A 20,132-nucleotide genomic window follows, 5' to 3' on the forward strand; every position below is an offset into this window, starting at 1 on the left:
AGACGCCGAACAGACAGATGAAGGTAAGAACCAGTTATTACAATTTTAGAAGTGTGTGTGTGTGTGTGTGTGTGTGTGTGTGTGTGTGTGTGTATACAGTATATATATAAACTAACATTTAGCATGGAAATTGTGTCTCATGTCTTCCCCCAGTAAGAATGCAGAAAAGAAAATGATATAAATGAATCCCATTGAATCTCGCTGATAAATGGTGAAACTTGGTTAGTGTTCTCCTGGCTTTGTCCTTCAATAACTTAACTTTTGCCTGTAAATATAAATACAATTACAAAATGACAGTAAATGAACCCCCAAACATTTACAGGGAGCACCCCCACTTCCCCCATGCAGGGATTTAACCATGGCACTGCCGGAGAGGGAAATAAACATTCCAGTCTCCCCTCCCAACGCTCTGACTCCCCCTCCCCATGCTCTCCCCCCCAACGCTCTGCCTCCCCTCCTCAACACTCTGCCTCCCCTCCTCAACAATCTGCCTCCCCTCCCCACGCTATCTGCCTCCCCTCCTCAACACTCTCACGACACAAGATGACACAGCATTATTATTATTATTTTTTCTATCACGGAAGTGACGAGAGAGCAGAACGGCAGAGCTAAAGATGGCGGCGTCCATGTGGAGGCTGAGTGGACCCATCGGAAGAAACCTGAGCAGGGCTTTAGCAAGCAGGTCTCAGGTACAGCGGGTAGTGAGAGCCTCGGGACGGGGAAGTAACCCGTGGGATTGTTATCGTCACCCCAGCCCTGCAGGAGGAGGAGGAGGAGCGGGATAATTATTATTATTATTATTAATAATAATAATAATGTACAGAGCAGGGAGCTCAGGGCAGTGACCTCTAACCATCGTGCAGCAAACTTCTTATTCCAATGTGTCACACTGGGGCAGGGAGGTTTCTCCATCTCTCAATAGCCGTGACCATAAAACTTCCTAGATCTACTATTATAGATTTCTACAGGGTCACAAATACTGCACTTGTATCAAAAGAGCAGCATTTAGCACTATTAGGCTGGCAGTGATAAATAGACCCGGGCTACAGGAAAAAGCTATCTGAAGCAGTGTTTCCCAACTCCAGTCCTCAGGGAACCCCAACAGGTCAGGTCTTAAGGATATCCCTGCTCCAGCACAGGTGGCTCAGTCAGCGGCTCAGTCATTTTGACTGAGTCACCTGTGCTGGGGCAGGGATATCCCTAAGACTGCGTCCCCACTGGCTCTGAGCGTGCGGTGCTTGCCTCTTTTACTTATATGTCTATATGTGGAAGTCCCCGCTCGGGCACGCACGCTCACCCAAGTTTGGCGCTTGAGTAAACGAGAAAAAAAAAACCCGACTTTCAAGCGCGCTCAACTTGCCCGCAATGCCCGTCCGCGCTTGCAAAATAGGCAGGACACTGGGTGCTCATGCTTAGAGAGTTGGTGACGTCACCGCTCTCAAGCATGAGCGCGGTCAGCGCCAGCGGGGACGCAGCCTAAGACCTGACCTGTTGGGTTTCCCTGAGGACTGGATTTGGGAAACACTGATCTAAAGAGAGAATATTTAAGAGTTGGTGGACCACCGTGTATGAACCGCTGTTCTATACCATTTAAGACGTTGTATTTATCTTCTAATATCCTTTATTTATTTGTGCAGCCTGGAAGATGTGCAATAATCAGGTTTAAAGCCACGCACGCAGCAACACAAGCCGTTTTGAATGTGCCTGAGACTAAAGTAACCTCTTTGCAAAATGGACTCCGAGTGGCCTCCGAGGACTCTGGGTTATCGACTTGTACGGTAGGAACAACTTTTGTTCCCTATAGACTCTTCATTTTGTCTTTTAAGCATGATATAGTTGGGGCTGCCTTCAAAATACTAAGCCATATGTACCCACTTCCAAGTATCTCACAATAATAATAATTATAATAATAATATTGGCAACAGGCAGGGCCGCCAACAGAAATCTTCAGCCCAAGACAAAAGCAAGGAGCAGGCCCCCCCCCACCCATAGCACACCAACCATGAAATTGTAACTTTTACTTAAATGGTAGTGTTGCGACCCCTATTTCACACCTCGCGAGCCCCCTCTATTTCCCTCCCTTTTCCCATGTATGTCTCTCCCCTCTCTCACCTCTCACTCTCCCCCCTCCATCAATTACCCCACTCTCCCTCAATCCCTGCCCCCCGCCTCACATGTATTTCTCTCCACTATTCCATCTTTTCCTCACTCCCTCTCTCCTCTCCCCCTTCCGTCATGTACACCACTTTCACTCAATTCCCTCCCCCCTCACATAATTCCCACCCACAAAATATATACCAAAATAACCACCCCCAATGCAAAAAACTTCCCACCCCCAAATACATACAAAAAAATCCACAACCCCCAAATATATACAACCCCCCACCTCCCCAAATATATACAAACCCCCCCAAATACATACCAAAAAAACACCTCCCCAATACATATTTTAAAAAAAATACATATAAAACAAACCAATGCATATAAAACCCCTGCAACGCATATAAAGAAGCCCCCACCCCCTCCCAATACATATAAAAGACCCCCACTCCCCCAATACATATAACAAGACCCCCACTCCATCCCCAATACATATAAAAAAAAGGTAAACACCTTGGGCCCGGCCGTGACCGGCCATGAGATGCAGGACCCCTCACTCTGTGTCCCACGCCGAGCTCCCAGTCAGCGCGCACCGGAAGCTGAGGCGTGCTGACGTCAGAGGCTGGGACAGGAAGGCCTGCATCTGATGCAGAGCCGGGGCCTGGCTGCGACTGGCAGCCATTATCTTTTGTCCCCCCCACTTGGCGGCCCTGAAGGCCGCGCAGGGGGGCCGGGCTCCCTGACCCACCAGGCCCGGGATGCCAAACCCGACAGACCCCCCCCCCCCTGTTGGCAGCCCTGGCAACAGGGTCTCCCCATCGTTCTCCTTAATGCTCTCTAACACCCTCATGTAGCAAAAGGGAAATTTGTAGGTTGAGGAAGAGGTGTAATTGCCGTTCCGCCATCCTATTTGCTGCTAAAGAAGGGGGTCACACCTTTTTAGGCCATTCTGAAGTTAGGGTGCTGTTAAAACGAAGTTCTGTTTTAATTAGGTTGGTCTCTGGATCGATGCTGGGAGCCGGTATGAGAACCAGATGAACAATGGGACAGCCCATTTTCTGGAGCATATGGCATTTAAGGCAAGTATGAAAACCTGTCTTTATTTATGCACATCAGTTATTAGTACACAGCAAATACATTTCTGCAGCCTTCACGTAGAGTATAGTCTTACACAGGTTGTTTATATGCTGAGACCATTTCAATATCTTGTTGAATGTGTCTGTCTTTGTTCATTCACATACTTGTTGGTATTTCTTGATCGTTTAGCATGACTAGTAGGAAATAAGTTATTCTATCCTATCTATCCTATCTATCCTATCTATCCTATCTATCCTATCTATCCTATCTATCCTATCTATCCTATCTATCCTATCTATCCTATCTATCCTAATCTTTGAATTATAGACCTCAATGGCAGCAAATGAGCCAAATTTGGAGCTCTTATGTTTAGTAAACAATAGACTTGCAGCCTAACTTTTTATATTTGTGGTTGATTTCTAGGGGACCAAGAAGCGTTCCCAGTTAGACCTGGAGCTTGAGATAGAGAACATGGGTGCCCACTTAAATGCATACACCTCTCGGGAGCAGACTGTGTATTATGCAAAGGCTTTCTCCAAAGACTTACCTAGAGGTACGAGGCTCACGTTTGTGCGCACTTTTCTTTTTGTAGTGTTTGCTTGTCTTCTATTGGTGGGACCATGTCACCTTGCAGGCCGAGGTGGTATTCTGAGGGGCTCTGTATCCGATCAACACCATTGAAGGAATAAGTGGCAGTGCTGCTTTGTATGACCCATATAAAGCCTAGCGAGTCTCGTTGGATACCCTAAGCATTTTATGCAATACCTTTGTAATTGTAATGCATCCCTTTGCAAATGTTTGACTGGTAATGAGAAGGCTGTCACCTGAAGGAACATTTTTACTAGCTTTTCCTAAGACCTCGTCCAGGGTGAGAGTGCTCGTGCGTGTGCGATCAAAACAATGAAACTCAATTGTAGCGTCCATACTGCGCGGGCGCTTGCACGTGAGCGTGGGGAGGCGCGATGCGTGCAGAGACAACATTTTTTCTCTTTGTCGCCCTTGTCCTGGTCACAAGCGTGGTTCAGCCAATGAGGGCGAACCGCTCATGTGACGTCACGGGCACAACCCCTACGCGTGCAATTGGCAGGCCAGGAATCGCCCGAGCAACATGAGCGCCGGACGTCACGGCGCTCAAGCGCCGGCGCACTTGCTTTCACCCTGGACGAGGCCTAAAAGTCAGAAACCATACTCTTCCCTACCAGTAATGCATAAATATCATTTATTTTACTTGTACTATGTCAAATAATTTTTTTGCTTGTAACCGATTGTGTTGTAGCGGTAGAGATCCTGGCAGACATTATTCAGAACAGCACCCTGGGGGAGGCAGAGATCGAGCGTGAGCGCGGAGTCATCCTGCGGGAGATGCAGGAGGTGGAGACCAATCTGCAAGAAGTGGTCTTTGATTACCTGCACGCCACAGCTTATAACACCACTGCTCTGGGAAGGACAATACTGGGGCCCACAGAAAACATCAAGTAGGAACAATAACACATCGTAGATCATAAATATGTCAACAGAAGGTTTTGAGTTGTTGTAGTACAAACGTTATGTACTGGGTGTACAGTACCTTTTTATAAATATTGTATTGCGTGTTCTTTTGTTGTTTTTTTATTTCTGCTAAGCCTCTTCTACGCCCCAATTGCAGATCCATAAACCGCAATGACTTGGTGGAATACATCACAACACATTACAAGGGGCCGAGGATCGTGCTTGCTGCTGCTGGAGGTCAGTGCGATTTTGTTTTGCTTCCCTGGTAAAATGAAAGGGTTTAAATATCCCTGCTTCAGCACAGGTGGTTCAGTCTTCGACTGCATCACATGTGCTGAAGCAGGGGTTTCCTGAAAACCTGACCTGTTGGTAGCCCTAGAGGACTGGAGTTGGCCACCCCTGGTTTAAGCCATTTCAGCACACGTGCATTTCAGGCCTCTTAGACTGAAGGGCAGGAAGCAACCCATGATTATACATTTCACATGCGGCCTTTCTGGTAATATCACATAGGATGTATTGTATTGAAACACTTTTTTTTATATTCTTTATTTATTAATCGCAGTTTTGTAACAACGAACATATAACACTATAATACACTGCAAAACAATACAATACAACATAAAAATTATATTACACATGTATATAGATTATTGAATAACATATACAAACACCAACAAAATAAAAATATTCGATTGCTATAAAATATAAAAAACGAATCAATCCTGTGCTTGATAAACCCATTTTGTCTCTTTAGTTCTCATTTTGGCAGATGATTCCTCTTTCCTATCCTTTCACAATATTCTGTTACCAGTGAACTCTGACCATGGTCGCCAGAGGAGTTCAAATTTTAACTCTGTATCAGTAGTTATATATGAGAGTTGCTCCATCCTCATAACCTCCCATATTCTCGACTCCCATTGTCCCATAGTGGGTGCCTCCAGATTTTTCCAGTTGGCAGCGATAGTACATCTCGCTGCGTTCAGCGTATGTATTAATAGAGATTTCCTAAGTATTGTAACCCTTTCTTTATGGTGATTCAGGGTGTGGTGAAGAAAGTAGGGTGAGGTGTTTATTTGAATAATTACTTTACCAGTTATCTGATTCTACTTTTTTTAGGATTGGGTAAAACAGCTGCTGTTTCCTTTTATAGCAAATAACACCTCTGCAGTCACAAACTATGAAAAGAGGTTAAAGAAAAGGGCCTTTTTATTTCCCTCAAATATTGTCTTTTTTTTTTTTTAAGTCTGTCTATCTTTTGACGTATGGAGGAAGTGGTGATGGGTAAAGTCTAATGTGAGAAGGGATGGTATTTCAGGGGGTAGGATCATGTAAACCTATAATACAGAGCTGTGTTAATCTCTTGGCTGCCAGGGGGACCTTGGCTGCATCGCATGCAGCCAAAAGTGTTGCCACCTCGAAATCCTAAGCGATTAATTTGAATGGGGCCGCTAAATTGCAGCATTAAGCTTCTCTTGGTATCGGTGGCCCCATGGAAATGAACGACAATGACAGTTCTGTGGTCACAGCCTCATTTTGCAGCCATAAACTTTTGCAGATTTTAAATGACATCCAGTATATTTACCATTTGATCAGTGTGTGGCCCATAAAATGTTGCCCACACTGATCTTTACACCGCATCAAAAATCAATATACCTAATGTATTGGGCAGAAGTTGGTTATAGCAGAATAAACCTCCAATAGAAATTAGAGGTACGTTGAGATGCTTGCTCTTGTATGTTAACCCGGTCTGTTCGCTGTTATTTAGTGATTGACTTGTTTCCAAATGTAGATTACTAAAATGTTTCTGTTGCTTTAGGTGTGTCGCACGATGAGCTTCTCGACTTGGCGAAGTATCATTTTGGTAATTTGCCAGCTACATATGATGGAGAGACCCCTACCCTACCCCTCTGCAGCTTCACAGGTAGCGAGGTAAGCACGTGGAAGGGGAACCTTTGCTACCATGGGGGCTCGAACTTGGGTGGGAGGGAACGGGGGGGGGAGGGGTGCTGCAGCTCAGCCTGGGTTTATACATTTCTACATTATTATAATGGAAAGTGTGTTAACCCCCCATCCCCCACCCAAACAACATTTCCTGCACTCCTGTTTGCTGCTATTTCTGGTGTTTAAAAAAATAAATAAAAAATAACCACGGGATGACTTGCTTCAGAAAGACCCCCAGGTTTGGTTTAATACCAACTCAAAATATATTGGGACATCCCTACTGAAGGTGTCACTTGGCTGTGTGCTCTTACTTCGCCTTCTCCAGTGTACAGTACTTTGAGAAGGGATGCGGCACGTTTTTAACACTCACTGCCACAAATTGGATTTAATGAATGGGTTGCAATGCTCTTTCGTTTCCATGTCGTCCTGTAGATCCGCGTTCGGGATGATAAGATGCCTCTTGCTCACATTGCCATTTCCGTGGAAGCGGTTGGCTGGTCTCACCCAGACACGATCCCTCTCATGGTGGCCAATACCCTCATCGGGAACTGGGACCGCTCCTTCGGAGGTGGCGTGGTACGGAAATCTTTCATTCTGGGACCTTCCCCCTGACGGCTGTGCATGAGTGAATTGGTGTCTGTGCTCCTTTTTAGGAAATTGTGTTGTGTGCCCACGCATCCATTACACACACTTCTCTCTGTAGCTACGAAGCCCTTTAATCAGAATGTGATCTTGGATGGACTAGTGGATCAGTTTGCTGCACACACACATTTCCTGATATTAAAAACCCCAGGCCCCAGTGCATTCATTAATGGCGAGTGGTGCTCTTCCGTTCCAAAATATTTCATAACTAGCATGCAATCTAATAAAAATGATACATGAAATGATATCCATGACCTATTCCAAGAGCAGGCCTACCTGTGTCGGATGTTTTGTTTTTGGAGGGGATGGAATACTGCAAACGCCCCATTAACTATTTTCAATGTGAGCTTAAGCTTTCAATCGGTTATGTACTATTCTGGTAGGAAAGAGGTCAGAGAAGATATCCTTCAAATTGAGAATCTTTCATTGCTGGGTAAATATTCCTTTTAGCTCATATGAATTCTTACACGCAACTGCTCCAATACACCGTATAAAAATATTTTTTGTTGGTGATTTTTAACCTTTCATACAGCTGTGTGTTTTTTATATAGTTAATGATTTCTGGAGGTTTTTCCATGTATGGCTGCTGCCGCCTATGTAGAAGTAAAAGAAAGCTGTGTGCTTTTAAACGGTTTTGTTATCATGTCTGAGGAACACTAAATCATGGCAGGGAAATGATCCTATTTATTTAGGTGTATTGAGGAATATATATAGAGATAACAAGGCACTCCGTCAGGTAAATAGATGGGTGCAAATCCTGTATGAAATAATAGGCAATACGATACTGGATGAGCGAATATCAGAGGCAGCACTCCACGAGGTAGTCAAAAAAGAGTTGTATTTAGTAAGACATCAAATACAACGTTTCGGTCCTACACACGGGTACATCACCTTGAGAAAGGTCCCGTGTGTAGGACCGAAACGTTGGATTTGATGTCTTACTAAATACAACTCTTTTTTGACTACCTCGTGGAGTGCTGCCTCTGATATTCGCTCATCCGGTATGGATATATATGGATGGATATATATCTATCTATTATTATTATTATTATTATTATTATTATTTGCTAAAAACAAACTAAAACGCAATGAAAGATGGCTGCCTGATTCATAATAATAGGAAACTATTGGGTCATATTAATAGGAAACTATTGAAGTTGGGCAGGCATTGCTGCTTTAAGTTTGTCACTCACAAATTAAAAAGTACGGGCAGAACATGCATTTTTTTTTTTTTTATTTACAGAATTTATCCAGCAAACTTGCTCAGATCACCTGCCATGGAAACCTGTGTCACAGCTTCCAGTCCTTCAACACCTGTTACACAGACACAGGACTCTGGGGCTTGTATATGGTGTGTGAGCCCAACACGGTTGAAGACATGATGCATTTTGTGCAGAGAGAATGGTAAGGGAGGTATCTTTGCGTGTGGAGTAACTTTCTCAGCAAATGTGGATGACCTTGCTTTTAGTACTGTGACAGAAATGTTATGTGACATTATTATAATTTATATGTAACGCGCCAACATATTTCGTAGCGCAGTACAATAGCGTTGGAGGTTGAATACAATGTTGAATACAATAAAAGAACAAACATTACACCCCTTTTCTGCCAGGCAGCCTGCAATTCATTGCTTTGCTTGTTAAGTGTCAACCTCTTAATTCACTCTGTCTTATAGCGATACCACAAAGGTCATAAGTCTAGATTGTAAGCTCCTTGGAGTAGGGATTTCCTTCCATTTATCTTAACATTTGTTCTTAAAGGTCATTGTATGGCACTGCAGAATATACGATGAGCGTAATAATGTCGGCACACAAGGCAATTTAGAGCCACATCAGCGATTGCTGTAACCAGGAAGATGGACAGAATAGGGTGATTGCTAAAGCAAGTCACGTGACTGGTGCCAAAAGTGGTGCTATTTTAGCTGTCAAACGGTAACGAGAAACCCTGGATCTCTATGTGGCATCACATTAATACATATACTCCTTTTACCTTTTATAGGATCAGACTGTGTACAAGTGTTACTGAATGTGAAGTTGCACGAGCCAAGAATCTGTTGAAAACAAACATGCTTCTTCAGCTTGATGGTAAATTATGCGAGTTTAAATATTTCATCCTCTAGTCCAGGGGTGCACAAACTCTTTCCCCTGCGCCGTCCACCAACACCCTCTTACCTTGTCGTCAAATGATGCCGCGGGGTCATGAGACATTGCGTTGCCATGGCAACACGTAATTTGTCGCCCCAAGTCGTCGGAGACAAGGTAAGAGAACTTCGAGGCCTCACGCGGTCCCCTGGCATTTAATTTAAATGCTTTTGGGGAAGAGCGCAGGGCCTCTGTAAACGCTGCGCCCCCCAGAAAATCTTGCGTGCCCCCCAGTTTGCACCCCTGCTCTAGTTCATCTGTAAGAACAGACCTTTACAAAATATCGCTTTGTGTTTTAAAGGATCAACCCCTATCTGTGAGGACATCGGAAGACAGATGTTATGTTATAATCGCAGAATCCCACTGCCTGAACTCGAAGCGAGAATTGATGTAAGAAATGTCTTCTATCTTAAGGAAGTACTAATATGTACATGTGAAATGAAATGCTGACACACACATAAGCTGCTGGGGGGGGATAAAATCAAAAAATTTGCTCAGTTTACCAATTTTTTTTTTTTACTTTGTTACCCAATGCCCATTAAATTAGTTCTGAAAATATATTGTCTAATGCTTTTACAGTTAAATAATATGGAATAGTTTGTCGCATATCTTATGATCATATTTAATCAAATCTATTAAATCCTTCTCTGCAGTTGATTGATGCCCAGACTATACGAGATGTCTGTACTAAATACATTTATGATAAAAGCCCTGCGATTGCAGCTGTTGGTAAGATTTTCTGTTTTATTTCTGTTATGGACCCCTGCATGTTTGTGGCTAGTAATGCCAACTGATCACCAGCTATGCCAAGTTTTTTCATTGGGTTGCTTTATTGGGGAAAAAAAAAGCCCAACTAGCCGAAGCTACACGTGGAACCACATGCCGAATTAAAAGGGGAAACTCCTCCTGTTCAGTGACCATTAGACTAACAGCAGCCCATGTCACTTCTGTTTGAATGCCCGATGGTGCATTCTTTAACAACTTTATTTCATATAGCACTTTTCTCCCAATGGGACTCAACGTGCTTCACAATTACAGTATAGTGTGTAGTGCACCGCACATAGGAATTTTTACAGACACTGTCCCTGCCCCCATGAGCTTACAATCTGATTTTTGGTACCTGAGGCACAGGGAGATAAAGAGACTTGCCCAAGGTCACATGGAGCAGACACTGGAAATTGAACCAGGCTCCCCTGCTGCAAACTCAGTGTCTTTATTCACTGAGCCACTTCTTGCATTCTTCAGATATAAACAAAGGGCTTCGAATCCTTGTGTTATCAGGTGATTAATGCCTATTATGTAGATTAGGTTGAAAGAAGACATCTGTCCATCAAGTTCAACCTATGTTAAATTTAGTTGGCAGATACTTATCCTATTTACAGTATTTTGATCCAGAGGAAGGCAAACAAAATACTCCAGTGAAACATTATCAGATTGCAGAAAGAAACTTGTGGGAAGCGCAGATGTCACCATATGTGGAAAAAATATATAATATATATATAGTGTAATATGTTCTACAGGAAAAAACAGCTTCAAAAAATCACAAGTGGGGACTCACAATTTCTTTAAAATACCAGCAGTGTGTATGTATGGAAGACTTGCTTGACATGAAGTACCAGGCTTCAGCAGGACAAACCCTCAATAAAAGAGATGACACTCTTAGTGCAACATTGCATGTTCACTGTAAATGTATTTATAAAGCAATAAATATTGCACTGAGACTCCTGACGAAGCTTGGTGACAAGCGAAACGCGTTGAGTGAACAGCAACAGTCCAGAAGTGCACCCTAAACCCGTGTGGATCAATTCTGCGATCGATCGCAAACCGGAAGTGACGCGACAGGCCAAACCGGAAGTGACGCGACGCAACCTTGGGAGTGGGGCTGACGGCGAACACTGAAGCTGCGCATCTATAATTTTACGTGTCTATGCACATAGTGCAAAATGTGAGTGCAATATTTATTGCTTTATAAATACATTTACAGTGAACATGCAATGTTGCACTAAGAGTGTCATCTCTTTTATTGAGGGTTTGTCCTGCTGAAGCCTGGTACTTCATGTCAAGCAAGTCTTCCATACATACACACTGCTGGTATTTTATTGAGAAATTGTGAGTCCCCACTTGTGATTTTTTGAAGCTGTTTTTTCCTGTAGAACATATTACACTATATATATATTATATATTTTTTCCACATACGGTGACATCTGCGCTTCCCACAAGTTTCTTTCTGCAATCAACAAAAGGAGGAATTGGATCTTCTCCTTAAGGGTTTATTTATTTATTTATTTATTTATAAAATATTTTACCAGGAAGTAATACATTGAGAGTTACCTCTCGTTTTCAAGTATGTCCTGGGCACAGAGTAAAACAAATAATACATGGTTACAAATACAGTTACATAAATGAACAAGGTATACATTTATATACAAGACATTGCATGCACAGTTAAAGAAAATATATATTATGAGCTTATGAAACAGTTACAGACCAGATTAAAGTGTGAGACAGCCTTAGATTTGAAAGAACTTAAGCTGGTGGTGGATATGAGAGTCTCTGGTAGGTTGTTCCAGTTTTGGGGTGCACGGAAGGAGAAGGAGGAACGTCCGGATACTTTGTTGAGTCTTGGGACCATGAATAGTCTTTTGGAGTCTGATCTCAGGTGATAGGTACTGCATGTGGTAGGGGTGAGGAGCTTGTTCAGGTAGCTGGGTAGCTTGCCCAGAAAGTATTTGAGGGTGAGACAGGAAAGGTGAACTTTGCGCCTAGACTCTAGTGATGACCAATCTAGTTCTTTGAGCATTTCGCAGTGATGTGTGTTGTAGTTGCATTGGAGAACAAAACGACAAATTGAATTGTAGAGGGTGTCAAGTTTGCTAAGGTGGGTTTGAGGAGCCGAGCCATATACTATGTCTCCATAGTCAATAATTGGCATTAGCATCTGCTGTGCAATACGCTTTCTGACCAGGAGACTTAGGGAGGATTTGTTCCTGTAAAGTACCCCTAGTTTGGCATAGGTCTTGGTTGTCAGGGTATCAATGTGCATCCCGAATGTTAAGTGGGAGTCAAACCATAAGCCCAGGTATTTAAAACTAGTGACAGGTGTTAGGGTGGTTTTAGCGTTGGTTCTAATCAGGAGCTCAGTCACTGGAAGCTTTACAAATTTAGTCTTGGTCCCAAATACCATTGTTACAGTCTTGTCAGTGTTTAAAAACAGTTTGTTTTGGGAAATCCAGTTTTCGAGTCTCAAAAAGTCAGACTGAAGTATGTGTTGAAGGTCAGAGAGGCTATGGCTGTGTGCATACAGGATTGTGTCATCTGCATACATGTGTATTGAGGCTTCCTTACAAGCTGTGGGAAGATCATTAATGAACACTGAGAAGAGTAGGGGCCCCAGAACAGAGCCTTGCGGGACACCACAAGTGATATCCAGGGGGTTGGAGTTAGAGCCTGAGATGGACACATGTTGGGATCTTCCTGATAGGTAGGACTGAAACCAGTTTAAAGCATGTTTCCCTATTCCAGAGCTCTGGAGTTTGTTAAGCAGGATAGCATGATCAACTGTGTCAAAAGCCTTTGCAAAATCTAGGAATACTGCACCAGTGAGTTGTCCCCGTTCCATTCCACACTGGATTTCATTGCAAACTTTTAGCAGGGTAGTTACGGTGGAGTGTTTGGGACGAAACCCAGACTGGAATTGGCTAGGGAAATTTGTCTTGGTGTAGAACTCGCTTAATTGGGAGTGGACACATTTTTCCATAACTTTGGATAGAATTGGGAGAAGTGAGATTGGCCTGTAGTTTGAGACAGTGTTTTTGTCCCCACTTTTGAAGATTGGGACAACTCTGGCAGTTTTCCAGGTCTTAGGGATATGGCCTGCAGACAGGATAGAGTTGACTATGGACGCAATTGGTTTGGCAATGGCTGGGGCACCAAGTCGTAGGAACCTAGATTGTAGTAAGTCGGGTCCACATTGGCTGCTTAGTTTTAGTTTGAGGAGCGCTTGTGTAATCTCCTCTTCAGATACTGGGCTAAATTGAAAATTGTGGGCAGTGTTGGGAGGGGGTGGGACTATAGGGGTACTCCCAGGATGAGATTCAGGTTTGGGGTTTGTGCTGCGTTTCGCTAATAGGTTAGTGGCACACCCCACAAAGTAATCATTGAATGCATTTGCAATGTCAGTGGGGTTTGTCAGAGTAATATCCCCCTTAGTGATATTACTTGGTTGTTGATGGTTAGGAGGCTGGAATATATTGTTGATAACCTTCCAGAAATTAGCTGGGTTTGATGTATTCTGGAGGAGATTGTCAGAGTAATATTGTGCTTTTGCATGCCTTGTTTGCCTTGTGCACACGTTCCGCAGGCATCTGTAGTGATTGAGATCCTTGGTAGTGCCAGTTACTTTGTAGCTTTTCCACAAGGCATCCCTGAACTGGTAGAGTGCTATAAGGTCAGGTGTAACCCATGGAAGGTGGGCCCCCCGTACCCTTATTTTGCGTAGTGGAGCATGGGTATCGCAGAGTTTTAAGAACTCGGATTGGAAATAGTCGAGCGCAGAATCAGGGTCGGGAATTAAATCGATTCTGTGCCATGGGCAGTTGGTAAGGTCATCCAGAAACTGTTGTGGGTTAAAGTTTTTAAATGTTCTAGTGAGGAGAACTTTGGGGCTTGAATGGGGCGGTTTAATTTTCCTTACACAGTACACTATTGCATGGTCACTGAAAATGTCAGGAAGGATGCCAGAGGATTGGATTCTGCTGGGGTTTGAGGAGAGAATCCAGTCTAGCAAGGAATGGTTATGCGACTTCAGGTTTATTCGTGTGGGTTGGGAAATGAGTTGCGATAGGTTAAGTGACTTGAGTTGTATCTGGATTTTGTGGTTTTTAGGGTCAAGCCAATTGAAGTTGAAATCCCCAAGAACTAGCAGCTCACTCTTCTCATTCAGAGAGGAAATGGAGGCAAGAAATTGGGTGATATCAGTCAAGGATTGTAGAAGGGCTTTAGGGGGGCGGTAGATGCCAGCAAGCAAGATGGGCTTAGAAAAGGGGAGGCAGATTTTGCCAACTAGAGTTTCAAAAGAGGGTGGACTTGGTGGGCAATGTAGCAGTGTAAATTGTAAGGTGTCTGCAATATAAAATAACACCCCTCCTCCTCTCTTTGACCTATCTCTCCTAAAAATGGAGTATCCCTGAATGGCGATATTTGCATCAGGGGTTTTAGAGGATAGCCATGTTTCTGTAAGAACGATGGCTTTGGGTTTATGCATAAGGCACCATGCCCTTAGTTCGTCTAGTTTAGGCAGCAGGCTCCGGATGTTTATATGGGCGAAGCTGCGAAGTTTACTGTTTCACATTTATTATTTACTTTATTTATCAAGCACTATTTAAGGTTTATCACTGCACCTCTATTAGAAGCGCCTCACCCCCCCCCCCTTTTTTTGCACTTGAAACATCAGATGTCTGATAAGGGGAACAAATTCCTTCCTGACTAATAATGCAATCGGATTTCTACCTGGATCAACATCCTTCCCATCTTTACTAATTTTGGCCCTGTACACCAGGGGTGTGCAAGGATTTATTTTTTTGGTTCAGCGTGCGTGCAGAGGTCCTGCGCTCTTCCCTAAGGCATTTAAATTGAATGCCGGGGGACCACACGAGCCCTCTGCAACCTCTACTTGCCGGCTTCAGACGCATGACCATGGCAACGCCGCGGAGTCATGTGACGCCATGGTAGCGTGACGTCACATGACCCAGTGGCGTCATTTTGAGGCCTTACTGAGGTAAGGAGGGGGGTGGCGCGCTTGCAAAGGTCCCGCGCTCTTCCCCAAGGCGTTTAAATTGAATGCCGGGGGACCACACAAGCCCTCTGCAACCTCTACTTACTGAGATTCAGACGCATGACCATGGCAACGTCGCGGGGTCATGCGACGTCATGGTAGCCTGACGTCAAACAACGCCGCAGGTCACGTGGCGTCATTTGAGGCCTCACTGAGGTAAGGGGGTGTGCAGCAAGAAAAGGTTGGGCACCCCTGCTGTACACCATTCCTTTCTAAAAAGATGTCCAACTTTTTTTTTTGTAAGATATCTATTGTATCTGCCATCAGTCTCCATGGCTAATGAATCCCACATTTTAACTGCCCTTACTGTAAGGAACCCTTTCCTTTGTTGCTGGTGAAATCTCCTTTCCTCCAACCTTAAGGGATCACCCTGTGTCGTTTCTACTGCCCTTGGGATGAATAGTTCTTTTGAAAGCTCCTTGCAATGATCCTGAATGTGTATATAGTTATATCCCCTCCAGTTTACTCTTTTCTAATGTAAACAAATCTAATTTAGCTAGCCTCTCACATTTTCCATCCGCTTCATTAATTTGGTGGCTCTTATCTGCACTTTTTCTAGTTGTCTTTATTTATGAATATGGAGTACAGTTTTGGGCACCACTCCAATGTGTGGTCTTACTAATGCTTTTATACAGTGTCATAATTATGTTTACTTTCATCCCCCATTTAATGCAATATAAGATCTTGTTTGCATTTGCAGCTACTGCTTGACATTGGGCACTATTGCTAAACCTGCTGTCTACAAGCAATCCTAAATCCTTCATAAAGGATTGACCTAATTTTGCCCCATTTAATGTCACCTGTTCTTGTTTCCCAATGCATAACCTTGCATGTATCTGTATTAAACCTCATCTGCCATAGTTACCAATCTATTTAAGGCCTTCTAGAGAGATGGTACCAGGCTCTGATTTGGCTATCTTACACAATTTGTTGTGTCTTCAGCAAGGATGGAGATTCTGCTAACCTCAAGGTCATGAATAAACAATTGAAAAAGCAGGGGTACCGATCCTTGGAGTCCTTGCATATTAAATGTAATGGTTTGGCTATTAAGAGCTCTTGGGTGCATTGTATCGGGGCCAGGTGCATTATGTCATTTCATTTTATCAAGCCACCTATTCACTTCTTCCTCCATTAACCATTCAGCATGTAGTGTAATAGTTTGAGCAAAGGAAGCACGTGCCTTAACCCATTCCATGCTGCAGTTGTGTGCTGGCACCTACAACACTTGGAGGTTTAAAAACTAAGTCTATCAGCAGTAACGCCCACTGACTTCATATACTGAAATCAGTGCCCTGATTGGCACTATTGCAGCTTTCTTAACCTATCCTTTGCCTCAAAGGCTTCCCCATGTAAAATCACACAGCACATATACAACTATCAGATTCATCCCTTATTTAGAAATAGGCTTTGCTTTTAATTGTCATGCTTCATTGTGAAATCTTCACGTATATTATATTGAAAAACCCATATGCAATCATTTAAGAACTTAATATCCATTGTGATTATCTAAAGAATACTTCAAGCAGCCACAATGGCTGCAGCATACTTTCCCCTGGTACATGTGTATAATCCTAATTAACAATGTATTGCATTATGCAGATATTTGATGTTCAACTTATTTTTTTTTTAACATGCTGAAAGGTTCTAACATGATGCAAAGTAACATCCTTGTGGCATTGGGTAGGACCACCAATCAATGCAATTTCATAGCGGTGCTTTCTAGAATAGTGGTAAATGGCTATGTAATTGTGCCAGATTTTTAATATTTGCTTTTCTTACTAGGCCCCATCGCACAACTCCCGGATTACAACAGAATACGCAGTGGCATGTACTGGCTCCGAGATTAGATCAAGAAAACCAATGTTTACCACCTCAAATCTCTCAGGTGCTGATGTTGTACTACAATCACATGGAGTTGTGTGATTATACATAAATATTTTTTTTTTAGTGAGACACTTATGGATTCCTCTGCCAAAAACCCAGCCCAGAGTTCAGACATTGATAGTTGCTGGCACTTCTGTGACATCACTTTGATCTCTCCTGCTCCATATTACGACAGACGCTAAGCAGCCTTCAAATTGTAATGTACTGGAGCAATCTCTTGGCATCGATATAATATACAAATGGAAACCTTGGGTATTTCCTACTGCAGCCATCCATTAGTCATGTAAACTGGAGGTGTGATGTAAAGAAAAGCAGGAAACTCGAGTGAACTTATTTGGAACTTTTCTAATTATCAGTTGAACACCAGTTGGCGGTAACAGCAATGAAAGTGTTACAATACGTTGTGTGTACATTTGAAAACCTTCACCCTGTTAATATAATTTATCCAATAAATACTTGTGTAGTATTTGCTTCTTTTATTATAAAACACACAGTTATAAGAGCCTCATTTCTTGGCCTTGGAGGCATTCAGGACTTGTTCTTGGGCAGCTTTCTTTGCTTTCACCATTTCAACAAGTTCCTAAAATAAAAAAAATAAACGTATTTAATAAGTGAATGCCATAACAGTGTAATTCTAGAGTTTGAATAAGAGCTATATTAATCTGCATTTTTGTAAGTGGTGGTATGACGTGTGGATAAAACCTTTCTATGCCATACGCTCTTATAACAAACCTGTCACAGCAGCACTGTTCTAAAACCCAATGTCTTTGCAAGTATATTTCTGAGACACATACCTGCCTTTCTCAGCCCAAGAGACATGAAGCATCTCCTACTGGTAGTCGGATTAGGACAGGGGTCTCCAAACTAAGGCCCAGGGGCCACATCAGGCCCCCCATAACTTGAAATATATTTATTTTTGCTCATTATTTCCCAGTGTAAGCACAGCATCCTTTCTTTGTAATTGTCACATTTCTCTTTTGTTTTGAATCATATCATGCTGATTACCCCAAAAAGATCCAAATAAAACTTATTTTATAAAAGTTTTTTTTTTCCCCTTTGGCCCACGAAAATGTGTAGAATATACGGATGTGTCCCTCGTACCCGTTAATACCTTTTTTATTCCTATAGGAACACAAAATCGGTAAATATTCAGTGCAGCATACCCGTATTAGGCTTGGTCCCCGCTGGCTGCTGCAGCGCCTGCGGGGTCAAGAGCCGCCTCTCAATGGGGCCGGGCCCGCTGTGCGGCGAGTTTTTCAGGCAGACATGAAAATTGAGATTAGAACTAGCCAATGAGGGCGAAACTGCCGAGTGACATGGCCACGCCCCCATCATTCCCCCTGCAGCTCACTGCAGACAGGGTAATTCGGCTGCATGTGTGCTAGCCTGGCAGGCACGCATGCAGCGCAGGCATTGGGGCCGTAGCCTAACACATGTAAAGACAAACCCACATGCTTGGTAATTTAACACAGTCACTAAATACTGTAAGTGACGCTCCTGCTTTGCAGAAGATGGATTAAGACCGAAAGCATTCCAAACCTTGTATCTCTTCATGCAGTCCTTCTTGGACCTGCCAGGGACAGCAGCTGCTATCTTCTCCCACCTCTCAGGAGTGTTTACAGCATAAGTCTTCAACGCTTGCTCGAGAAGTTTTTGCTCTTCAGTGGTCCAAGGAGTGGAATCTGCACCTGGGCCTTGTATAGAAAGATGGGAGGTTTTCTGTTATTTATACTTACAATACAAAGAGAAATAAAATCAAATATTGTTATTTACTTTCCTCACTAAATTCAGACATTGTTCACAAATGAAAACAATAGCTCTTGGGTTCGCTAAAACACACTTGACTTATTACTTTTGAATTTGACAGAAAGTGTAAAGTGGGTGCTAAGACAAAAAATACTCAGGGCAGGCAGCAGAATATCACAAACAAATGCAGTCAAGCACACCAAAATATTAAAGCAGTCAAAAGGTAGCAACAAATGTCATTTAATAACTTAAGTCATAGCAGCATCCAACGTTTCGGTGCAGACAGGCACCTTCATCCCAGCACTGAAATGTTGGATGCTTCTATGACATTTGTTGCTACCTTTTGACTGCGTTCATATTTTGGTGTGCTTCACTGCATTTGTTCCATCAATAAATGCACAATAAAAGGATTGATGTGCAAACCAGTTAAGCGATGAATTATTCCCTATTACATTCTTTTCTAACCTTTTTTTTGGTTAAGGAACCCTATCATATGGTGAAATTCTGAGAAATCACAACCCTCTAGTAGCGTGTCTGAGAACAGAATGACCTGAAAATTGCAAGGAACCCTTTAAGAATGCCTGGGGAAGCCCAAGGCCTGTTGAAAAACACTGCCCTATTATATCCCCCAGAACGTGGCTTAAACCAATTTACCTTCAAAGCGTTCAGAAGGTACAGCAGCACTATCCACAGTTTGAGGTACCACCAGATGTTCTTTCTTGAATTTGTCAAATGCTTTTTTATTTAGGTCATCCTTTTGCTGGGGATCTTAATTAAAAAGAAAAAAAGAATTATTTGCCTGAACCACGTCACTTTTCCATCAGCACCTACAGAACAGCAACACCTAACTGTGGCATCTTGGCAAAAGGCACTGGAACAAAATCAATACCCGACTGCAGATTGTGCTTATTATTTACCAAACAACCCCTACAAATACTAAAGTTGGTCTTGAATTAAAAAAAAAATAAAAAAAAAAAATCGATATCTCCTGGGGGGTGTTCCCAAACTTAGCAATACACAGTTCATGTTATTCCTTTAACTGCAATAGTGCAGATTGGGGAACTGTCGTATGATAGTGCCCCGCTTGGCACTATTGCAGTTTAACCAACCCCCATTGTGCAATCATGGGTAAATGACCGCCTCCCTGTACCTCCACTTACACAGCTCGAATTTGGTAATAAAACTCCCCCTCCAGATGCCATCATGCAAATTACACTGCTGTAATGTTCAACACTATGGATGGTCCTAAAATATAACTAAATCTGCACAGGAATGAAACA

The 20,132-nt window shown here is 42.9% G+C and overlaps 2 protein-coding genes across 2 annotated transcripts in view; one reads left to right on the forward strand and one right to left on the reverse strand.

Moving 5' to 3' along the window:
- PMPCB (peptidase, mitochondrial processing subunit beta) lies at nt 1-17,572 on the forward strand. Its single transcript, XM_075599643.1, has 15 exons — nt 1-23; nt 154-221; nt 585-689; nt 1,638-1,778; nt 3,093-3,179; nt 3,601-3,730; nt 4,454-4,652; nt 4,823-4,902; nt 6,482-6,594; nt 7,039-7,182; nt 8,492-8,652; nt 9,247-9,332; nt 9,691-9,779; nt 10,043-10,118; nt 17,005-17,572. Exons 3-15 carry the CDS (start codon nt 615-617, stop codon nt 17,067-17,069), a joined length of 1,446 nt encoding a protein of 481 aa, XP_075455758.1. The 5' UTR covers nt 1-23; nt 154-221; nt 585-614; the 3' UTR covers nt 17,070-17,572.
- Nucleotides 17,179-20,132, reverse strand: part of DNAJC2 (DnaJ heat shock protein family (Hsp40) member C2) — a 23,394-nt gene continuing 20,440 nt past the window's right edge. Inside the window, exons 15-17 of the mRNA XM_075599642.1 lie at nt 19,507-19,620; nt 18,646-18,800; nt 17,179-17,686 (exon numbers count right to left, since the gene is read on the reverse strand). Of these exons, the coding sequence (XP_075455757.1) occupies nt 17,612-17,686; nt 18,646-18,800; nt 19,507-19,620 (344 nt within the window). The 3' untranslated portion in view covers nt 17,179-17,611. The remainder of the gene's footprint in view (nt 17,687-18,645; nt 18,801-19,506; nt 19,621-20,132) is intronic.

The sequence above is a fragment of the Ascaphus truei genome, chromosome 5, assembly GCF_040206685.1.
Source record: "Ascaphus truei isolate aAscTru1 chromosome 5, aAscTru1.hap1, whole genome shotgun sequence".
Classification (NCBI taxonomy): Eukaryota; Metazoa; Chordata; class Amphibia; order Anura; family Ascaphidae; genus Ascaphus; species Ascaphus truei.